This window comes from Cygnus olor, chromosome 5 (genome assembly GCF_009769625.2).
Source record: "Cygnus olor isolate bCygOlo1 chromosome 5, bCygOlo1.pri.v2, whole genome shotgun sequence".
In the NCBI taxonomy this organism is placed as follows: domain Eukaryota; kingdom Metazoa; phylum Chordata; class Aves; order Anseriformes; family Anatidae; genus Cygnus; species Cygnus olor.
In genome coordinates, this window is record NC_049173.1 from 1,189,912 (window position 1) to 1,209,277 (window position 19,366).

Consider the following 19,366-nt stretch of genomic DNA (forward strand, 5'->3'; position numbering starts at 1 on the left):
TACATGCATTTAGAGTGGCACGTATACTAAGACTTCAGGAACAACAATTGCTAGCAGATGTTTTTTTGAAACAAAGACAACAACAAAAAACAAATCATGTGTAAAGCAAACCCTGTTCATCAGAAGATTTTCTGCTTGCTTTTGATATTTGCACTTACGTGGAAAGAGAATGTCTGAGATTAAAGACTCCTCTTTCAACTTGTGTTCATTGAGCAACCTGTTCCTTTTCCTTAGAGAGACTACAGAAGCCCGTGAAGTTACAAGAAAAGCAGCTCCTCGTAATTCAATAGAAAGTGAAGAGTATGTTAAAGACATTATAGGTTTATTGAATGCAAAAGACTTCCGTGATCGAATAAATGGAATTAATCAGCTGTTATCAGATACAGAGAACAATCAAGACTTCGTTGTTGCAAACATTGTGAAGGTAACTGTACAAAAAGCTTTAATTTCAAAGGTTTTTAAAGTTCTGTCACAGTTTTCTGCTAAAAATCATGGTTTCCTCTTTCAATCAGAATGTCTGATGAACGGGAAAACCTTGAGGAAAGGGTCAGGCATGCTTAAAGAGGAGATATGTAAGCTACAAAGGTAGTAAAGGAAGTAAAAGGAAGAAGAAGGTGAAAGAGGTTCACTTAGAGATAGCGCACATGGAGGTATTTTCTGAATATTGTGCACAGTCTTTCATGCCTCTGCGGAGAAAATATCAAAATACTTGAACAGGTTATAAAGAGAGCAAGATCCCGAGATCTGAGAAACTGTAACCGTATCACAGACAGTTGCAAGTTCTGTCTGCTTTGTGTATCTATTCCTAATGCCTCTGAAAGGGAAAAAAAAAACACCACACTAGCATGTTATTGCATATGTTGTAGTAACACTTAGGGTTTATAATATAGAGTTTATATAATAGTTATAATAACTGTCACTGTGTGCTATAGAAGGCAAAAATTAAACATATTTCAAAGATACTACTGGACATTCTTTTTGCTAAATAAAACTATGTCTTGTTAAAAATACTTGCACAAAACATCGGTCATACTGAAAGTTACAGATAGTATGCCTCTTACATTGTATAGAAACGACTGAAGTACAGATAACATTGGATACACTTCAGTCGTACACAATATAAAAATAGTCAGTGTTGGTATATTTGCTCAAAAAATAATCCCAAGTATTTGCATATCAGAGCCATCTTTTGCTAAGATGGACAATTGAAGTGTAACAAAAAAGCAGGAAACATAATATCCACCTCGAGTATTAGTTAATTCAGACGAATGTTGTTTGGATGCTTTTTCAGATCTTTGATGCTTTCAAGCCTCGCTTACATGACTCAAACAGTAAAGTAAATCAGGTTGCTTTGGAGACAATGTACAAGATGATTCCATTGCTGAAAGACAATTTATCTCCGGTGATCAACATGTTAGTTCCTGCAATGGTAGACAACAACCTAAACTCCAAAAATCCAGGGATTTATGCAGCTGCCACAAATGTTATTCAGGCTCTATGTCAACACTTAGGTAATTTCCTCCCTCATAATTTTAAAAAGTTTAAATTGCATTAATTACATTTTTAATTTAAAGAGTTGTTCTTTCCAATAATTTTCATTGAATCGTTACATTGTGTAATGCATCATTGGTTTTATTCTCACACATTTTAAAGCACACAAGTCATCTTCATATTTCAGCAGAGAAATGCAGCTAGCTGGACTTGTCTCAAGTGTATAGGTGGTTTTGTTATATTTGCATAGCAGATGTCTCATCATCCAGAAGTGTGTCAGACCGCTGAATCTCTTGAGCAGGTCAAAGAACTAGACTCTTAGCGATTTGTGTATGCCACAGCTATTTTCCATCTTCATCTGTTTTGGCTTTGGAGCAGGATGTTAGTATTTTCAGTAAATGAAAATGCTACATTTTACCAGACTAGGAGGAGTTAGGGCTTGTTAAGGGAATCTTTTAGGCTTTTATCCCCTAAAATACATTGTTTTGATTTTTGTAGTTAATACATCACAAGTAAGGTTCTTATTTACATTTTTCAATATTGTATTAATTTCCAGTGTGTTTAATTTTCTGTTTCCAATTCTTAATGTGTTTTGTTCTTTGAATTTAGACAACTATTTGCTTCTCCAACCATTCTGCACAAAAGCCCAGTTTCTGCATGGAAAAGCAAAACAAGACATCACAGAAAAGCTTGCTGGTAAGGTGAAGTTTTGCTCTGCATGTTTGTTTGTTTGTGTACCATCCTAATTATGCAAATTCATTGTAGGATGGTGGTGGCTGTATATCTGCCACAGTAGATTGTGAGTGTTAACAATGCACCAGTTTTCAAATTTCACCCCCTTCTAATGCAAATTGAAGCCATTACTGACAAAATAAAAGATTATATTCAGATACTCCCCCAGAAGAGGTGTAAACAGCTTAAGCTTATCATAACTTTAATACAGCGTGGAACCAAAGAGAAAAAGGGTTGTTTTGTGGTGTTTCATTCTGTTGGAAGCTGAGCAGCTTTGTATTGTATTGTGTTGTGACTTGGGTCCCCACAGGTCCCCCTCTGCCCTGTGAGCGACCATTTGTGTCTGCGTAGAGCCAAGGGCCTCCTTTGCTTACATGCTGCAAGTCCTGTTCCCTCTCTCAGCACTCACTCCCCTGTACTCCTGTCAGGAAGAACGACTGCTTTTTTCTGTTCCCTAAGGCTGTCTCCTACCAGCTCCACAATTTTACTGTCGTACCTTTTTACTTTACATAGTTGGTTTTGTTCTCATTGCCCCAGGGGTTTGGTAATACTTCTTGGTGTTCAGTCATAAAGGAGACAAGGCGCAAGCTGAGCTAGAGGCACCACAAAGATGGCAGACTTTGTGATGGTCTGCTTCCTAAGCAGGTGTCAGAAGTTCAAAGACAAGTTTTTTAGAACGTACATACATATTTTAATACTGGGGATTATTACTAGCAGTAGCGTTGAACTTTCCTTTGATGTTTTAAGTGAACAAGAGATGTCTTCATGGGAGGTAAGCTATAAGTTGGCTTACTTTGAGAGTAGTTTGCTGTGTAATAGTAATAAAATTGAACTAAACATTACAGTGGACGGTCTATTATTGAAATGATCCTAAATGCATACTTTCAGAAATTATTTATCACCTAACCTTTAAACGGTTTATCTCTTGTTGGGATTTTTTGAGTAGCTTGTATTACGTATATCGGAAGAGTCCACACACATCCTAGCACAAAGGCAAGTACGTGCCAGTTAAATAGTGAATTCATGATGTAATTGTCCAAGTAGAGAAAATGCTTCATCAAATACACATACGTTTCTAGCGTAAGGTTACTTTGTTCCTTAAATTCAAACACCTACTGGGCATTTCTGAGATGGAGGAGAACCATAAAATGCCAAATGCTGTACGAGTGCGCAGCATGTTTATTTCTAGTAGAGAATTAAAATCATCAACAGTTGTGTCAATTTTTGAGAGAAGACTAAAGAGGTGTTTGTAGGGAAAGCCGGCGCAGTAAGGGCCACTCGTTCTGTTGGAAAACGGACAGGTTTTTGTGCGCAGCACTCCTGTGTCACTCTGAGAAGACGCCGATTTGCCACTCGGTGCTTTTAAACATCTCTCAGAGCAGGGGGATCGCTTCTGAACTGTGTTTTTAGAAGAGTTTTCAGCAGCTGCTGACGCGCTGTTCCTGTCGCGCAGATCTCGTCGCGGAGCTGTACCCGCGGAAGCCCCACGCCGTGGAGCAGAAGGTTTTGGCCGTGCTCTGGCACCTCCTGGGCACGGCGACCAGCGGCGGCTCCGCGCCGGGGGCCGGGGGCAGCATTCGGACGGCCACGGCCAAGCTGTCCAGGGCCCTGTTCGCACACATGGGGCCCAGCCTGCTGGCGCACGCCGCCGCGCAGCCCCCGCACGTCAGGAGGAGCCTGGAGGAGTGCCTGGAGCTGGCGGCCTGAGGCGCCGGGACGCGGGACGGGACGGGACGGGACGGACCACGGCAGGGGACGGGCGGAGCGGCCCCGGGCTGCCCGCGCGGGGCCGGCGGCTTTGCCGCAGCGCGGGGCAGCGCGGGGCGGGCGGCAATAAAGGCCCGTGGCGGACCTCAGCGCTGCGCCTGGCACCGGCGGGGGAAGGAGGAGGGGGAGGAAGGAACGCGCGAGGGGGGCGCCGCCATTTGGCGGGCGGGCGGGAGGCGGCGCGGGGCGGCGCCCAGCGCGCAGGCGCGGTGCCGAAGGGAGCGGGGCTCACTGCGCAGGCGCGGGGCCCCAAGGCGCCGGCGCGGCGGCAGGCGCGGGCCCTAACGCGCAGGCGCGTGCCGCGCGCTCTTCCAGTGGCCGGCGGAGCGCGAGGAGGCCGCAGCACGGCGGCACCGCGGCAGGTGCGGGACGGGGGCACGGGGACGGGGACGGGGACGGGGACGGGGACGGGATGGGCGGCGCGGGCCTTGCGCCGTGGGGCTGGGCTGGGGCCACACCGAGCGAGGCGGGCGGCCCGGCCCGGTTTGGCCTGGCCCGGCCCCGGCCCAGCGCCGTGAGGGCCGCGCGGTGCGGGCTGGGCTGGGCGGGGCGGGGCGCGGGGCCGCGCCTGGCGGCGGGCGCTGTGGGGGCCGCCCGGCGGCGCCGCCTCTGGCCCCGGGCGGGGCGGGGGGGTGGGGACGTCCCCTCCGGGGCGCTGCCACGTGCGGGGCCCGGCCCGGCCTGCGGGAGGCGCGGGGGGGCAGCGGGGCCCCGCGGGGCTGCCCGCGGGTACCGGCAGGCGCGGCTGTTGGCCGCGGCGAACGGCAGCAGTTCGGTGCCTCTCGCACGGGGCCGCCCCTGCGCTGCGTGCCCCGGCCTCCCGGCCGCTCCCGAGGGCAGACCCGCCGTTAGGGGGTGAGCCCCGCGCTGCGGCCCTTCCCTCGGCCGTTCCAGAAGGCGCTCGGGTGGAAGCAAACTGCCAAAGAGACCTGAAGGTTGTGCTTGGAACGTAGTGTGCGTGCGTGCGTGTGTGTGCGCACCTCCGTGCTGCTTCGCCCTCTTCTTTTTTTATTTTCTCTTCCCGTTTTCCTTCTCCTAATCCTTGGACGTAGCTGGAGTTGGAGGAGTTGTTTTTTGAGCTGGAACGCATCACCCCAATCAGCCAGAAGTGGAGAACATCTGTCACGTCTCAGAATAAATTTAGGTCTTAAAACTCTTGTATGTGTAAGGACAGTTTTGTTAGCCTTCTCTGTTTTAGAACTACGAACAGGCTCGCCCGGGAAAACTGTATTGGCTTGCTTTTATACCTCGATGGTAACTTGTGATAGTTACTTGGAAAATCCACAAAGATTTGTGTGTGTATGTTAAAACATATGACGGGTACAAACTTTTGTTTTAGCTGTGAATGAGACTCATGAGTGAAGCAGATATGATGAAACACAGGAATGCATGAAGCACGTGGGAGACTCTTGAATGGTTGAGAATCAGGAAATTGTGCTCAAGTGTTACCTTCTGCAGTCTAATCTAGGAATAATCCATTCATGCTCATGTTCCTAGTTTAACTAGAAACTTGCCTCTGGTTGTTCTGCTAAAATCCCTATTTTTGTGAACGTTTTAGTTTAGTTTTTTTTTTTTTTTTTGAATCTTCCACACTCCGGTATTAGAACAAGAGAAAGATCAATCTGAATTCAGTGTTTTTAAAGTAACAAAATGGGATACATCTTAATACACTGAGAACTTTATTTGTAGCTTGCCTGATCCTCTCTTTGCAGCCATTAGAGAGGGTGGGCAGCTTTCTGATTTAAGTAATGTCTGTTAGGAATAAATGCTTCCCCCATCCCCTGCCTGTAAGTTGGAACAGCTACAGCTCTCAAAGCCTTTTTTTTGCTAGTGTTGCAGCTGAATTAATGACTGCATGGGCTGATATTTCACAGCCAAGTTCTACTTGATCTTCACTGCTGGGATGTTGAATGTTCTTATTTCCGTAGGGTAGTACTACAGGACGTCTTCAGTCTCAGCCATGGAGAACTCAGCTAGTACAGAGGAGGAGAAGACGACAGCTGTAAGCAATGACAGCACAGGCAATGGCACTGAAACAGCAACAGAAGAACAGCATATGGACTTCAGTACAGAAATTATGAGTGTAACTGAGATGGAACAATCACCTGATAGTTCCCCTGATTTGAATGAAGAGAACGCACAAGAAGAGGGTGAAATTCCAAATATTGAAAGCTTACAGACAACTGATATCGAGGCTGGCTTCCCTCCAGATTTTGACAAGTTCTGGAAAGTAGTAGAGGACAATCCCCAGGATTTCACGGGATGGGTGTATCTACTACAGTACGTAGAGCAAGAGGTTAGTACGCGCCCCCTTTTTCCTTAGTCTTCCAGAAATAACCAAACAAAACCAAACTAACTAACAGATATTCCGGTAACAAATCTAGAGTAGTAAATCGGGCTTTGATACGTACTGTTTTAAGACAGCTGTTATTCCAGTAAGGAATCTAGAACTGTATGTCAGGCTTTCATACATACAGTTTTAAGACAGTCGCTGTTATCGGCGTTGTCAGCAGAGACCACAAAATAAAAGCAACAATTCTTAAGGCAGTGTTAAAACAATAATTGTTTTGCAAATGTTAATAATGTGGGTTTTTACACTTACAAGAACTTTGTTCCAGATTCTAAAGGTGAACCTGCGTGCTAAAACTTGTTCTTTACTAGAGATAACTCTTTGCAATTAGATTTTGGTAGTAAATCAGCTATAATGCAAACAGAAAATTCTCGCTAGCTTTTTGAAAGCTAGGCACTCGGGTACATTCACTATTACTAAAAACATGCTAATCACACTTGAGTTTTGCATCACCCTTCTCAGCTTTTAGTTAGAATAAGCTCAGTGTGACCTCCCATCTGTTGTTTTCGTTTGATTCTTCTTAACCACGTGCAGAAAAGAACAAATAGCTTTTCACACAACATGGGACTGACTTGTGGGACTTCTCGCTGCAGGATATGTGAATACAGAGATTTTGTTGCTTTTTGAGCCCACGTAAATTTGTGAAAAACAAAAATTGTGCAAGGCTGTAACAGGAAAACGATTATAAGGAAGTCTCAAAGCCGTGAGCTTTGTGGCTAGGAAAAGGCTACTGAGGAAGCTTCATCGTTTTTGTCCTGTTTTTGTACTTCTCTTGATCTGTCCATGAGATGGCGTACTGCGTTGTATGGCTGCCTGGTCTGCCTGCAGCTGTTGTTCCTGGACAAGATGCTAGCTAGATGCTTGTTCTGTCGTTCAGGCTGTATGTTGGAGATAACTTATTACTTGTATTGTGTGTTTCTTGCAGAACCACCTACCGGCTGCCAGGAAAGCATTTGACAAGTTTTTCACACATTATCCATATTGCTATGGATATTGGAAGAAGTATGCGGACCTCGAAAAGCGACACGACAACATTAAGCAGTCCGATGAGGTACGTAGGTAGCTGGACGAAGCTATTGCCGTTGGTCCTGTTGGCCAAATAATGACTAACGCGCTGCAAGTCATTTGGCTGCCAGTACCTGCCATGCGTGGTCAGGTTTGTAGGGATTTTGTTTGCACTTGTCACTTCTGTGGCATTTGTAGCTAATGTTTTTTCTCTTTGTTGGCAGGTGCGTTAAACCTCTACAGTTTGTCAAGCTTTGCAGTGCAAGCCTCTGTATTACACTGCAGCTTAACAAGTAGGGCAGGGCTTTTCTGTCACTTACATTTATTACTCATTTTCAAAGCAATATAGTTGGTTTGCTGGTCACAATTGCTACATCTTATTGCATTTTTGGTCAGACGCTGTCAATGATGCTCTAATGGGTCTGTGCCCTATGGTCTGTACCCCAAAGCCTGCCCACACAACCTGGTCAGAATGCAGGGACCGCTGCGCTTTGAAGATCAAGACTCTGCACGTGGAGATCAGAACATTGCCATGTTCTATCCAACCTCCACCCGAATGGTAATGGTAGATTATTTAAACAAAATTCCAGTACTTAGTATTTCTAAGGTTCACCGGATAACACAGTGTTGCCTCTCTCGTAGGACACCAGTAAGTATTTGAAGTACAGTTCATGTTCTCTTCATAGGTTTATCGCAGAGGGCTTCAGGCAATTCCTCTTAGTGTCGACCTTTGGATACATTATATAAACTTCTTAAAAGACACCTTGGACCCTGATGATCCTGAAACTAACAATACGATTCGAGGGTAAGTTGAAAGCAGCCTAAGTGGTACAAGAAGCACGTACAGATAGTTACGTAGCTTAAACACCTTAATCCAGTTACGCTAAGGGGCTACCTGATAACAGCCTGTAGTAATTTTAAGGAGTTTGAAGAGTTTATGGAGCTGAATTCCATTAAGTAGTGGTAGACAATACAACGTGGTACAAGTGTGAGCTTCAGACTACACCTTAGAAATGCTGTGTGAAGTTCTGGGGTGGTACGCAGTGCTGGAACAGGTTCTCCATAGAAGTTTTCTAATTTCATTTCTTGGTGATTCTGGAATGTCTCACCTCATCTGCTGGTAATGGTCCTGGTTGAGTAAGAGGTTGCACTACAGTTTGACCTGAAATTAAACTGAGGCAGCCAGTCGCATGACCAATGTGTGTCTTTCGTCTGTTAAACAGTTTTAGAAGCTTCTTTACAGGATCTAAGTGCTAAAGACTGTATTTTCTTAGTGTCTTGTATTTTGGCTTTTTTCTGTTACCTTTTTTTGCTCCATTGTAATAGTACTGGAGAAAAAAGGATAGGTGTGAACTCTCTGAATCTCTAGAGATCTTGTGACAGATATCGAGAAGATACTTTGAAGAATTTAAATAATGAATTTTTGGGTTGCAAGTAAATGAGGACACTCAGAATCTCTAAGTAAAATCTCTAAATAAAAGTCAGAACTCTTCTTCCTTGTTCTGTCACTGCATCCAGAATCAACTGTAAATTACTTTTCAGAGCCTATGAACACGCAGTCTTAGCTGCTGGGACAGATTTCCGTTCTGACAGACTATGGGAAATGTATATAAACTGGGAAAATGAGCAGGGAAACCTGAGGGAAGTTACATCCATATACGATCGCATCCTTGGAATTCCAACACAGCTCTACAGTCATCACTTCCAAAGGTAAAGAGAAAACAAAGGGGTAGCTAATGCCATGAATTTCTCAAGCACACGCAAACCTATTTCTGTAAATGTGAAAATATTTGTTAAGAACAGCTTAAAATAGTTGCTTGGCTTTATATATTCGTTTATTTACTCATACGCTTTGGCTAACTTTTAAGTACTGATACACATTTTCAGAATATGGCTTTACATTAAATCACAAATTCTGCTGTGGAATAAAGGAAGGCATTGGAAATGTCAGTGAGAAGCGGGGATGTCTTTGAAAAAGCAAAGAGCGATTTTTAAACTCACTTCCTCATGCAGTGCTCACTTGTGGTTAAACACTAATTTTGTTGAAACCCAAATAGAAATACTTGGTTAAGTGTTAGATAGTAGAATTCTACAGTAGTACGGAGAGGTTAAGAGGGATCCGGTAGCTCGAGTTAAATTGTACAGCAGTCTTCCGTGTAATTTCTGCAGATCTAACTGGTCTGTTTTCACCACTGAATTTCATTGTCCTTTAATTTCTCTTTCAAATGTAAAGCTTCTGAATATCTGATAAATAGTGGGAGGTTTGTTTTGTGCGCATGTTGTCACAAGTTGCATGCTCATTTTTGCTCGATTGATAAAGTAATACAGAATCCCAGCAGGGTTTATCATTTGTTCTGCTTATGGAGAGTATTAAAACATAAAACGTCAAATTTGTGTTGACTTGTTTCTAACTCTTTTAGGTTTAAAGACCATGTACAAAACAATTTGCCACGAGAACTTCTAACTTCTGAGCAGTTTGTTCAGCTGCGCAGAGAACTAGCATCTGCGAATGGCCACAGTGGGGAGGATGTGTCACCTGGAGATGACCTGCCCTCCGGTACTGAAGATATAACTGACCCTGCCAAGGTACACGTGCAGAGAGAGTTCATCGGGTTTCCTTGCCCTGATCTGTGGCTAAGAGAAGTATATATTTGCAGACAATCTAGTATGTTTGTAGCAGATATGTTCACATAGTTTTTTGCATATCACTGCTCTTTGTCTGTAGAGCATATGCTTCCAGCATTTTCATAGGTATCAAAGAAATGGAGTTCATCATCGTTAAGATGAGACCAAAACTTCACACAGAAAACAAATTCAATTGGGTTGCGCTAAGAGCCAAGGTATCATCGGGGCAACACCCCCCTCCCTTCCCAAGCTGTTTCGTATAGCATTTAGTGCATCCGTGCTACTTTGCCTATATTACTGTTATCTTAAAGTGCACTGTGGTACCTACCTGTTACATTTTTTTTAACAATTGTGTTTTAGCTAATCACTGAAATAGAAAACATGAGGCACAGAATCATTGAGATTCATCAAGAAATGTTCAATCACAATGAACATGAAGTCAGTAAGAGGTGGACATTTGAGGAAGGGGTAAGTTCATTTTTTTTTCTATGTGAGGCAGCGTGTGTGAGAGTTCTGAACATAAGACTGGGAATTAGGAATTTTGATTAACAGGTAGGCCTTACAGTTTAAACTGTGGGGCTTTGAACAAAGGTCTGGCTTTACTTCTGTGCCATTCTTCTTATCAAAAAGCAGCTTGTGAGGTCAACTCTGTCATCTGAGGATGTAACAGCCTGCAAACAGTATTTGGAGAGAGGCAAGATGGTGTAATGTTATTTTACTGAGTAGTCTTTAAATATACATGTATGAAATGCTATGCCACTCAGTATCCATCTGGAGTATTACAAAATAACTGGAATTGCTACCTTCCTCCCTTCTTTAATTGAAAAGGTAGGCATGTCCTAAAAGGAGAATGACGTTTGTGTTTGCGTGTGTATTTTTTGATTGCATTCAAGTCTGAAATCAGTTAGCTTTGTTCTCCAGAAGTAGCCATCATAACCTGCAGCTCCCATATATAACATGTTAGAAGTAATTAAGCCAATCGTTATTTATCAAAATATTTTCTATGTAGAATTAAGCTTAATTACTTTTTAAAAGCAGCCTGAGTTTTTAATTCTCAATTTGGCAAACATGTTATTGCATAACATTTTGTTCTTGTCTTAAATTTATCATCTTTTCAAAGAGTATGATGTATTGAACAGTTGGGACAGATCTCAGAGGTTCTGTAATAGTCTGCGTGATCTCAGACCTGTTCTTACGTTGCCTATTGTGCTTTGTTAGAGTAGGCAAGATACCTTATAAGCCAAAGGAACTCAAAATAGCACCGTAGCCAGTCCTAGCACAAAGTCAGGCTCAAGCGATCTCCCCTTTCTCGTTACACGACAGCCCAAAGTGCTGTTGTTACCAGTTCTGCGTGTTGCAGGATCACTTTTGTACCAGATACCTGTCCTAGAAGGAAGCAAAGGATACCAAACATGTCCCTAGAGGAGGTGAGGCTCAAATATGCTGATGTGTAGAACAGTTATGTTAGTATAGCTGTTATACTCGCAGGATCAGGAAACAGTAAGCTACAGATTATAGAAGATTTGAAGAATGCTACAACTGCAGACATGCCGTAGAATAACCTGTTTCTGATAGGTTTTCTGTATTGCTCTTGGCCGGAATCTATACCTGCTCTACTAAAAGTGTATCTGCTCTATAGATACTAACATGTTGGATCTATAAAGAGTGGAAAACAAAGTTATACAGGTCTTCACAATGGACAGAAATGAGGTAGATACACAGTTGAAGTCAGGTAGCAGTGATGGAGGCCACTTAGACCTTCTTTACTACTATTTTAGCGGTGCCAATGTATCTGTGAATTTATCAAGACAAAGACCTTACTGGATTCCATAGTAGAGCTCAGTAAGGAGCGTGAAGGGGATGATGGGCTTTAAGTTTTGTGTGGTCTTGAAGGATTAAATGTTTCTGCTTAATTATCAAATTTCTCCGGAGACTTGAATGGATATCTCTGGGGTAGCAATGTACAGGAGAGAAATAATGAGGTAAAATTAAAACTGAAGAGAAGAAAAGCAAAAGATCTCTGGAAGGATGTTTTGCTATGTTGAGTTCGAAGCAGTGTTTAAATTTGCTCTTCTGAACTCTGTCCGACAGAACTCCTCCTGTCAGGAGTAAAAAATGCAATCTTGCTAGCTATTAAATAATCAGCTTAATGTAAATACTTCATATGAAGTTCAATCCGATGCTCTGTCTTTCCTTGCCATGTTTCTCAACCAAATTTGGAACTTAATTTGTAGGATGTGCACTAGTACAGTGGTAAGTACTTTGATTGTATATTTGTATGTGGACAATAATTGTTGTTTATAATGTCATTGTTACGTTGTAACGGTAGGTGTGCAAGGGAGTAATTATTTGTCTTGGTGGTCTTCAAATGCTTTGAACACTTGCACTCAAAAAGCTTTATAGGTAGACAAAGTATCGGTGTAATGTAACTCAGCAGTGTTTCCCAGTTAAGTGGGATTGTCCCACTTGGCTGACTCGAATAGGTGATGAAGTAACACTCCGAAGTCCTGCTTATTTGAATGGCGTGGGGTTATTTTCTGACCCGTTTGGTTGTATGCTTATTAGTCATACGTTGCCAACCTGTCACTCTTGCAGATAAAGAGGCCTTACTTTCATGTAAAACCTCTGGAGAAAGCTCAGCTGAAAAACTGGAAAGAGTACTTAGAATTTGAGATAGAAAATGGAACTCATGAGCGAGTTGTGGTCCTCTTTGAAAGATGTGTTATTTCATGTGCCCTCTATGAGGACTTCTGGATTAAGGTAAGGGAAGTGGTTTACCACTGATCTCTTACCGACTGCATACATTGATCTAGTGACTAACCTTTTGTACTCTTGTTGAATGTTGTTCATATATAACTATATCTGTTGCATTAGGAGATGGTCTGCTTGCAACCAGATTTGACTGCTGCATATGCCAACTTCGTTGCCTCTCTACGTCCTTCCTTACAGAAACTAGTCTAGTGGTTCAATAAAGGTGCTGAATGGGTTTAAACAAAAGAATTTTATCGTTCTGTCATGTATTTAAAGACAAATATAAGCTGTAATATTATTCAATCTCTGCTCTGTTTTCAACTATAGTATGCCAAATACATGGAGAATCATAGTATTGAAGGAGTGAGGCATGTCTACAGCAGGGCTTGCACAATACATCTTCCCAAGAAACCAATGGTTCACATGCTGTGGGCTGCCTTTGAGGAACAGCAGGGTAAGAGCAAGGTTTTTCCTGGGAGGGATTCTGTTCTGAAGAAGCAGTTGAATGTGTCATATTTTAAGGCATCTTCACTGGTGTTTTAGGCAACATCGATGAAGCAAGAAGAATCTTGAAAACATTTGAAGAATGTATTCTAGGTCTAGCTATGGTTCGCTTGCGAAGAGTAAGCTTAGAACGCAGACATGGAAACATGGAAGAAGCCGAACACCTGCTTGAAGAAGCCATTAGGAATGCTAAGTCAGTTAGTGAATCGTCATTTTATTCCATCAAATTAGCTCGGCACCTCTTCAAAGTACAGAAAAATCTTCCAAAGGCAAGAAAAGTGCTGTCAGAAGCCATAGAAATTGACAAAGTATGTGTTTCCTCCTTGTTTTTGTTTTTAATACAGCAAACTCGTATTTTTTTCTTTCTGAACCGCTTTTATAAATACGGCAACAATGATGACAGGTATTTTGACTGTATGTAATGTTTCATTACTGCATGGAGACACCAGTCCCTCTAAACTGATGTTGCCATATTTACAGCTTTCAACTCTGGAAATTTGCAAGTTGTAAGTCTCTCTAATCAGATGCATAGCTTGCTTCATACCTTCATTTTTCCTCTTTAGAATCATAAACAGTTATGGCAGTGTTCGTATCTCAGGGCAAACAAAATTGACCATGTAGGCAGTGTTCTTGAAGCATTTTTGTGTAACACTCCAGCCCTATCTGTTAACATCACATCTGTTTTTGTAGTGTTAACTGACTTCTGTTCTATTTGTGAAGTAAACCGGGTCAGAGATGACCAATATAAGAACAAGATGTTTATATTGACTGTTTTAGCATATGCTTATGTTCCAGAACGCATCCAGTAGACATGGATTCAGTGTTAAACATCTAATATGACACATCTACAGCTTCCAATACTTTTTTTTTCCACAGGAAAATACAAAACTGTATCTCAACTTACTCGAAATGGAGTACAGCGGTGATCTCAAGCAAAACGAAGAAAACATCTTGAGCTGTTTTGATAAAGCTGTTAATGGTGAATTGTCTATAAAAATGAGGATTACATTTTCTCAGAGAAAAGTGGAATTTCTTGAAGACTTTGGTTCTGATGTAAACAAGTAAGATATAAGCTGTGCAGTGGCCAAATTAAGGTCACCAAAAGAGTGGTTGTAAAAGTAGTAGGGAAGAGGTAGCATTAGCTGCATCCATAAAGTGTTGTGGTTTTTTTTGTCATCAGCTCTCTGAGGTGGAGGTGTTTTTCTAAACTAAAGTCCTATCTTGACTATCTTGAAGTAGAAATCTCTCTTCAGAAAATTATCCCTTTTTTCTGAAATACCTAATGCCTTATAGTGCCAAATCCTGTTGCCTGTAACTTCTTACTTTAAAGGCGGATGCCACTCAAAGAGAAAGTGAAGTGTTCTGTGACACAGGTGTAATATATATTTCTGTACCCTGTGAGTCACTGCTTGATTTTTCCAAAACTGCATTTTTTTGGTATTTCTTTGTTTAGAAGTGTTAACAGTGCTGTACACTTACATGGGAGCATCAGATATTTAAGTGAAATTTGCACTTCTATTGCTGATAGCCTTTTTTCATCTTAATATTCTCTAATGTGAAATAAGTTTTTGTTTTTATTTACATTTTGCAGCTAATTAACTTGGAAAGTTTAACTGTGAGTTTTTCTGCTTTGAGTGTTTTTAAAAATAGTTTTAACTTAATGTTGACTGTGAACGCTCAAACTTGTGTGGCAGTTGGGCAATGCAACTTTGGAGTCCTAAACAGTCCAAACAAAATGAAGTTCTAAGCTCCCAAATAATATGAGAGGGCAGAATATGTACAAGAAACTGTTTTCACTAAGAGCAATATTGATAGAAGAAGCATTTTTCAATTGATATCTTGTGGACTGTTTTATACAGCAAATGAACTTTGTTTAGCTATTCGTTTGAATTTCAATTAGGAAATGTAAGTCTTACGCTTTCACTCAGCAATATATGGTTATACTTAGTACATGAATAATGTAACTCTTGTTCTGTGTTAGATATATTTGTTCTTTCCGTACTGTTTGGGAAAAGGCAGTGGGTACAACGTCAGAATTGTTTTAATTTTGTGTAATACTCATTTCCAGTATTTAAAGAAGTGCAGCTTCCTAAATAGCATGATGCCATCCATAGGAGCATTGATTAGGTGAAGTAATTTAATCACTGGAGGGAGCAGCTGTATCACAAACAAGTTGTCTAAAACTTCTCTATAAAGTTTGCGTATAAAGAACTGTGTGAAGCATGCTAAAAGTTGAGCAAAAAGTTTGGGAATTTTTGAGCTAACACTTCTAAAAAAAAAAATCTTTACTGTGCATTGTGGAATCTCCCCTCCAAATTACTTTTTTATGTTTTGTTTTCCTCTCCTCATCGTGAATCACTGAAAAAAATAGGGATTACTAGTGCATTTGTTTTAGAATGTTTTAGTATTTTTACATTTTGAACTAGACTTCTTAAAACGGTTGCTTATATTTAAAACGTTAACATGGAAGTGGTGAGCAAAGTGCTATTTCTTTCCTTTGTCGTCTTCAGGCTTTTGGATGCCTATGATGAACATCAAGCGCTTCTAAAGGAGCAGGATTCTTTAAAAAGAAGAGCAGAGAACGGGTAGGAAGTCTGCTCACCTGAGGTTATACACCAACTCGATAGGTTATGCAGTACTGGTAGCTGCAACGTGTACTCCACTGAAATGTCTGATAGACAGCATGTAAATGCTTGAGAAATATTTCGGAGAACAATCTCAGAGGCTGTGTTTTTTGTTTATTTAGCCCGTGAAATGTATATTAGCTTAAAACCTACTGTTAGAACAAAATAACTTTTTTTAATCACTTAAAAGTATATGCTAGGGCTATACTACTGGCTTACATTTGGAAACATTGGAAGTTAACTTTTAATTATGTATCGCAGGAAGAACTAAATACCGTTAAAAATAACTGAATCTCTAAGGAGATGCATGCTGTTGGTGTCTCAGTTTGAGCACCAGTGTAATTTCAACAGCAGACTGTTGTTCTGAGCACCACGTACTACCAACTCTTTCTGAATCGTATTCCGTTACTCTGTTTGGACAGGATGCCAACTTGGAAGATAGTACTTACCCGTATCCATTATAGTATTTCTTACACAGGCATTGTTAAAAATTTAATCCAGCGTACCATTTACAAGCGTTTAATAACTTTGCAGGTCAGAAGAGCCAGACGAAAAAAAGATGCTCACAGACGACCCAACTATGGCATCGGCACAGATGATGGATGGGGACATGCAGGTCAATCAGGCAGCGTATAACTATAACGCCTGGTATCAGGTAGGTGTATGCTTTGGTTACTTCTTTTAACACGTGTTCTGGGTATATGCAAATAGTTGTTTTCCCAGTGTCTGTTCTTTATCTGTGTCCAGGTGTCACTTGGCAGGGAAAGGTTGGAACAAACCCTTAGCTCATTTTAGTTGCTTGCTTTTCTTTCTATTATAGAAGTGTAAAATATTTCTCTCTAGCGTGGAGCAATGCTAGCGGTTTGGTGGCTAGCCCTTTATGTGAAGGGAAGTGTAGGTGAAGGATATTGCTGGCAGAGGGCAATAGACATGTTCTGTGCTGCAACCTTTTGCCCAGGAACGTCACCTTGGGTTACCAACTTACTGTGTTCTCAGTTACTTTCTCCAACTTGTAGTTGCTATAATGTCTCAGTAGGGGTTATGCCGCTAAATACCTAAGCTCAGCTGAGATAGGGGTGCAGCTGGTTGCTGTGAGACCATGGGAACTATCTCAGTGATGGTTTCTGCTAGCTGCAAACTGATTGATTTAAAGGGATTAGTGTCAGGACGCTTGGCTCTCCTCGCTTGTGGGGTTTGCCGTAAGAGTGGACGCTGACAGCTTTATGCTGTCATTATCTTCTGCTCCTTCCCTTCTGTTGAAATAGAAACGATGAGGAAGAGCTGTGGGGCAGTTACCAAAGAGGGGGGTTTGGGGCACAAGATGTTTACTTTGACCTGTCCCGTGTTTGAAGACTTTCTAAACGCATGCTGCTTAAGCAATTAAAAACATTACAGGCAACAGTATCTGCTCCTGCACTGGCCTTTGTTAAAAATCTGATTGTTGACTTGCATCTAAACCACACTTCAGTTTTGCCTCAGTAACAAAACTGATCTCCAGTAGATTTTGTAAGGTGGTTCAGAGCTTGTGGGCCTTATATTGAAGAGGAACCCCCCGAGTTGTTCCACGCTTTACATCAGATTGAGATGCAGGATGCATGCAAAGCCTCAAACAGAAGGTATTGAGACATGATTGTTCTGGATGTGACACGGAGCATGGTGACACTTGTATGACCACAGTGGCTGGTCTGTTATTAAAATTACAAAGGGGTGAACTTAGATGTGTCTTTCAGGAATGATAGCTTAACCAGATATCCTTCCAGGAACACGGCTGTTCTGACTTCCACTATCATTCTTTTTCTAGTACAATTACCAGAACGCGTGGAATTACGGGCAGTATTATTCTCCTTCAACTTGATCAGAAGAGTGAATGAAGCTCACTGTGCAGTTTCAACGAAGAAAGAGTAAAATATATTTTTCTAAATTAGGGATGTTAAAGAACTGTTGTAATACTTGCTTTTTTTTCTTTTGCATGTAAAATGAGCTGATGTTCACAGGGTATGTGTGAAGCAAGATTTGTGTGCTGATAACCGATAAATGGTATCTCTGTACAATTCTAGTTTACTATAAATGCATTTTTTTTAATTCCCTGCACTAACTTATGGAGCTATCTGAAGATTTTTTTTGAGTCTCATTCTGATTCCTGGGGTGGGTTGACCCTGGCTGGCTGCTAGGTGCCCACCCAGCTGCGCTTCATTCTCCTTCCTCAGCAGGCCAGGGGGAGCAGATATGATTTAATAAGAAGCTGTGGGTTGAGGTAAGGACAGGGAACTTGCTTGCCAATTACCACCATGGGCAAAGCAAACTCAGCATGGGAAAATTAATTCATTAATTCAGAGTAGGGCAATGAGAACTAAAATCAGACTAAAAACACTGTCCTGATCCCCCTTCTTCCCAGGTCCAACTTTGATCTCAGTTCTTCTACCTTCTCCTCCCGCACCAAGTGGCAGAGGGGGGTGGCAAATAGGGCGTGCAGTCATAATGCTGCTTCGCTGCTGCTGCTTCGCTGCTGCTCCTTCCTCCTTGCAGTCTTCCCCTGCTCGAGTGGGGGGGGTCCCTCCCATGGGGTGCGGTCCGTCACCAGGTGCTGCACCGCGAGCCCTCCCTGGGGGCTGCGGTTCACCCAGACCTTCTCCAGCATGCGCCTGTACCCCGGGGTGGGTGCAGTCCTTCAGGAACGGGCTGCTCCAGCGGGGGTCCCCCAGGGGCTGCGGGTTCTGTTGGGGCACACCCACCGGCTCTGGCATGAGATCCCCCGCAGGCTGCAGCAGGGGAACTGCTGGGGCACCTGGAGCGCCTCCTGCCCTCTCCCTCAGTAACCACGGGGCCTGCAGAGGTGTTTCACACATTTTTCTCTCGCTCCTCCCGCAGCTGCTGTGCGGTGTGTTTTAGCCTTTCTTAAATACGCTGTCACAGCAGTGCAGCTGGCGCTCACGGACTCAGCTTTGGCTGGCACTGGCTTTTATCTGACGGGGAGCAACTCCTGCAGCCCCCGCTAGCAAAATCTTGCCACCTAAGCCCAATACAATGCCACAGATTCAATCACTAAATCTGGATCTTTTTTCTAAAAGCATTTCTGATTTCTGTTAGCCCCAGCAGCTGCTATAGGAAACAAGCGGGTCTCGGCTGGCTGCCAGTTCAGGGGCAAGGCTGTCCTTTGACCTGTTCTGCTCTCTTTCCCAAGCAAATCTTCATAACCTGCTTTCACCGTGAGATCTTTTTCCATGCCCCAGTGAGCAAATCTGAGACTACTTTGTTTGTAGTGTTATAACAAACTCTTCAGCTTAATATGGCAGCCTTTGAAAGCTGTGATATGTATTTTCTATTCTGTGTGGGGGGTCAAAAATTAAAATGCAGTGCAAAATGATGTTGCATTCTTTTTTAAGAAGCACAAACTGTGTTTGGGATGATTTTTGTATCTAGTTTTTCATGTACACAATGTGAGCAAACTTTTTTCATTTGATCAAAGTGATCATTCTCATTTTCATAATAAAAGCAAGGAATTCAGTAGTTCTTGGAG

The 19,366-nt window shown here is 42.4% G+C and overlaps 2 protein-coding genes and 1 non-coding gene across 9 annotated transcripts in view; all 3 read left to right on the top strand.

Moving 5' to 3' along the window:
* The window catches only part of TOGARAM1 (TOG array regulator of axonemal microtubules 1), a 45,381-nt gene extending 41,302 nt beyond the window's left edge, over nucleotides 1-4,079 (top strand). The window contains exons 20-23 of the mRNA XM_040557799.1: nucleotides 235-424; nucleotides 1,292-1,511; nucleotides 2,101-2,187; nucleotides 3,677-4,079. Of these exons, the coding sequence (XP_040413733.1) occupies nucleotides 235-424; nucleotides 1,292-1,511; nucleotides 2,101-2,187; nucleotides 3,677-3,930 (751 nt within the window). The 3' untranslated portion in view covers nucleotides 3,931-4,079. The remainder of the gene's footprint in view (nucleotides 1-234; nucleotides 425-1,291; nucleotides 1,512-2,100; nucleotides 2,188-3,676) is intronic.
* A 115-nt stretch (nucleotides 4,080-4,194) lies between these two features.
* On the top strand, nucleotides 4,195-19,354 carry PRPF39 (pre-mRNA processing factor 39). 7 transcript variants are annotated; one of them, XM_040559917.1, is made up of 14 exons: nucleotides 4,195-4,352; nucleotides 5,919-6,286; nucleotides 7,266-7,391; nucleotides 8,032-8,150; nucleotides 8,888-9,055; nucleotides 9,766-9,931; nucleotides 10,331-10,438; nucleotides 12,566-12,730; nucleotides 13,049-13,175; nucleotides 13,265-13,533; nucleotides 14,102-14,286; nucleotides 15,736-15,810; nucleotides 16,384-16,504; nucleotides 17,651-19,354. In XM_040559917.1, the coding sequence occupies exons 2-14, from the start codon at nucleotides 5,951-5,953 to the stop codon at nucleotides 17,702-17,704; spliced, it is 2,019 nt and encodes a 672-aa protein (XP_040415851.1). In that variant the 5' UTR covers nucleotides 4,195-4,352; nucleotides 5,919-5,950; the 3' UTR covers nucleotides 17,705-19,354. The 7 variants fall into 7 exon arrangements, with proteins under 7 accessions (XP_040415851.1, XP_040415852.1, XP_040415854.1 ...); XM_040559918.1 differs by lacking the exon at nucleotides 4,195-4,352 and adding an exon at nucleotides 4,679-4,925; XM_040559920.1 differs by lacking the exon at nucleotides 4,195-4,352 and adding an exon at nucleotides 7,742-7,904 and having other exon boundaries at nucleotides 6,263-6,286; nucleotides 7,266-7,638.
* On the top strand, nucleotides 13,611-13,696 carry LOC121071844. Its single transcript, XR_005820824.1, has one exon. It is a non-coding gene; the product is annotated as a small nucleolar RNA SNORD127 (small nucleolar RNA).
* Nucleotides 19,355-19,366: the final 12 nt, after the last annotated feature.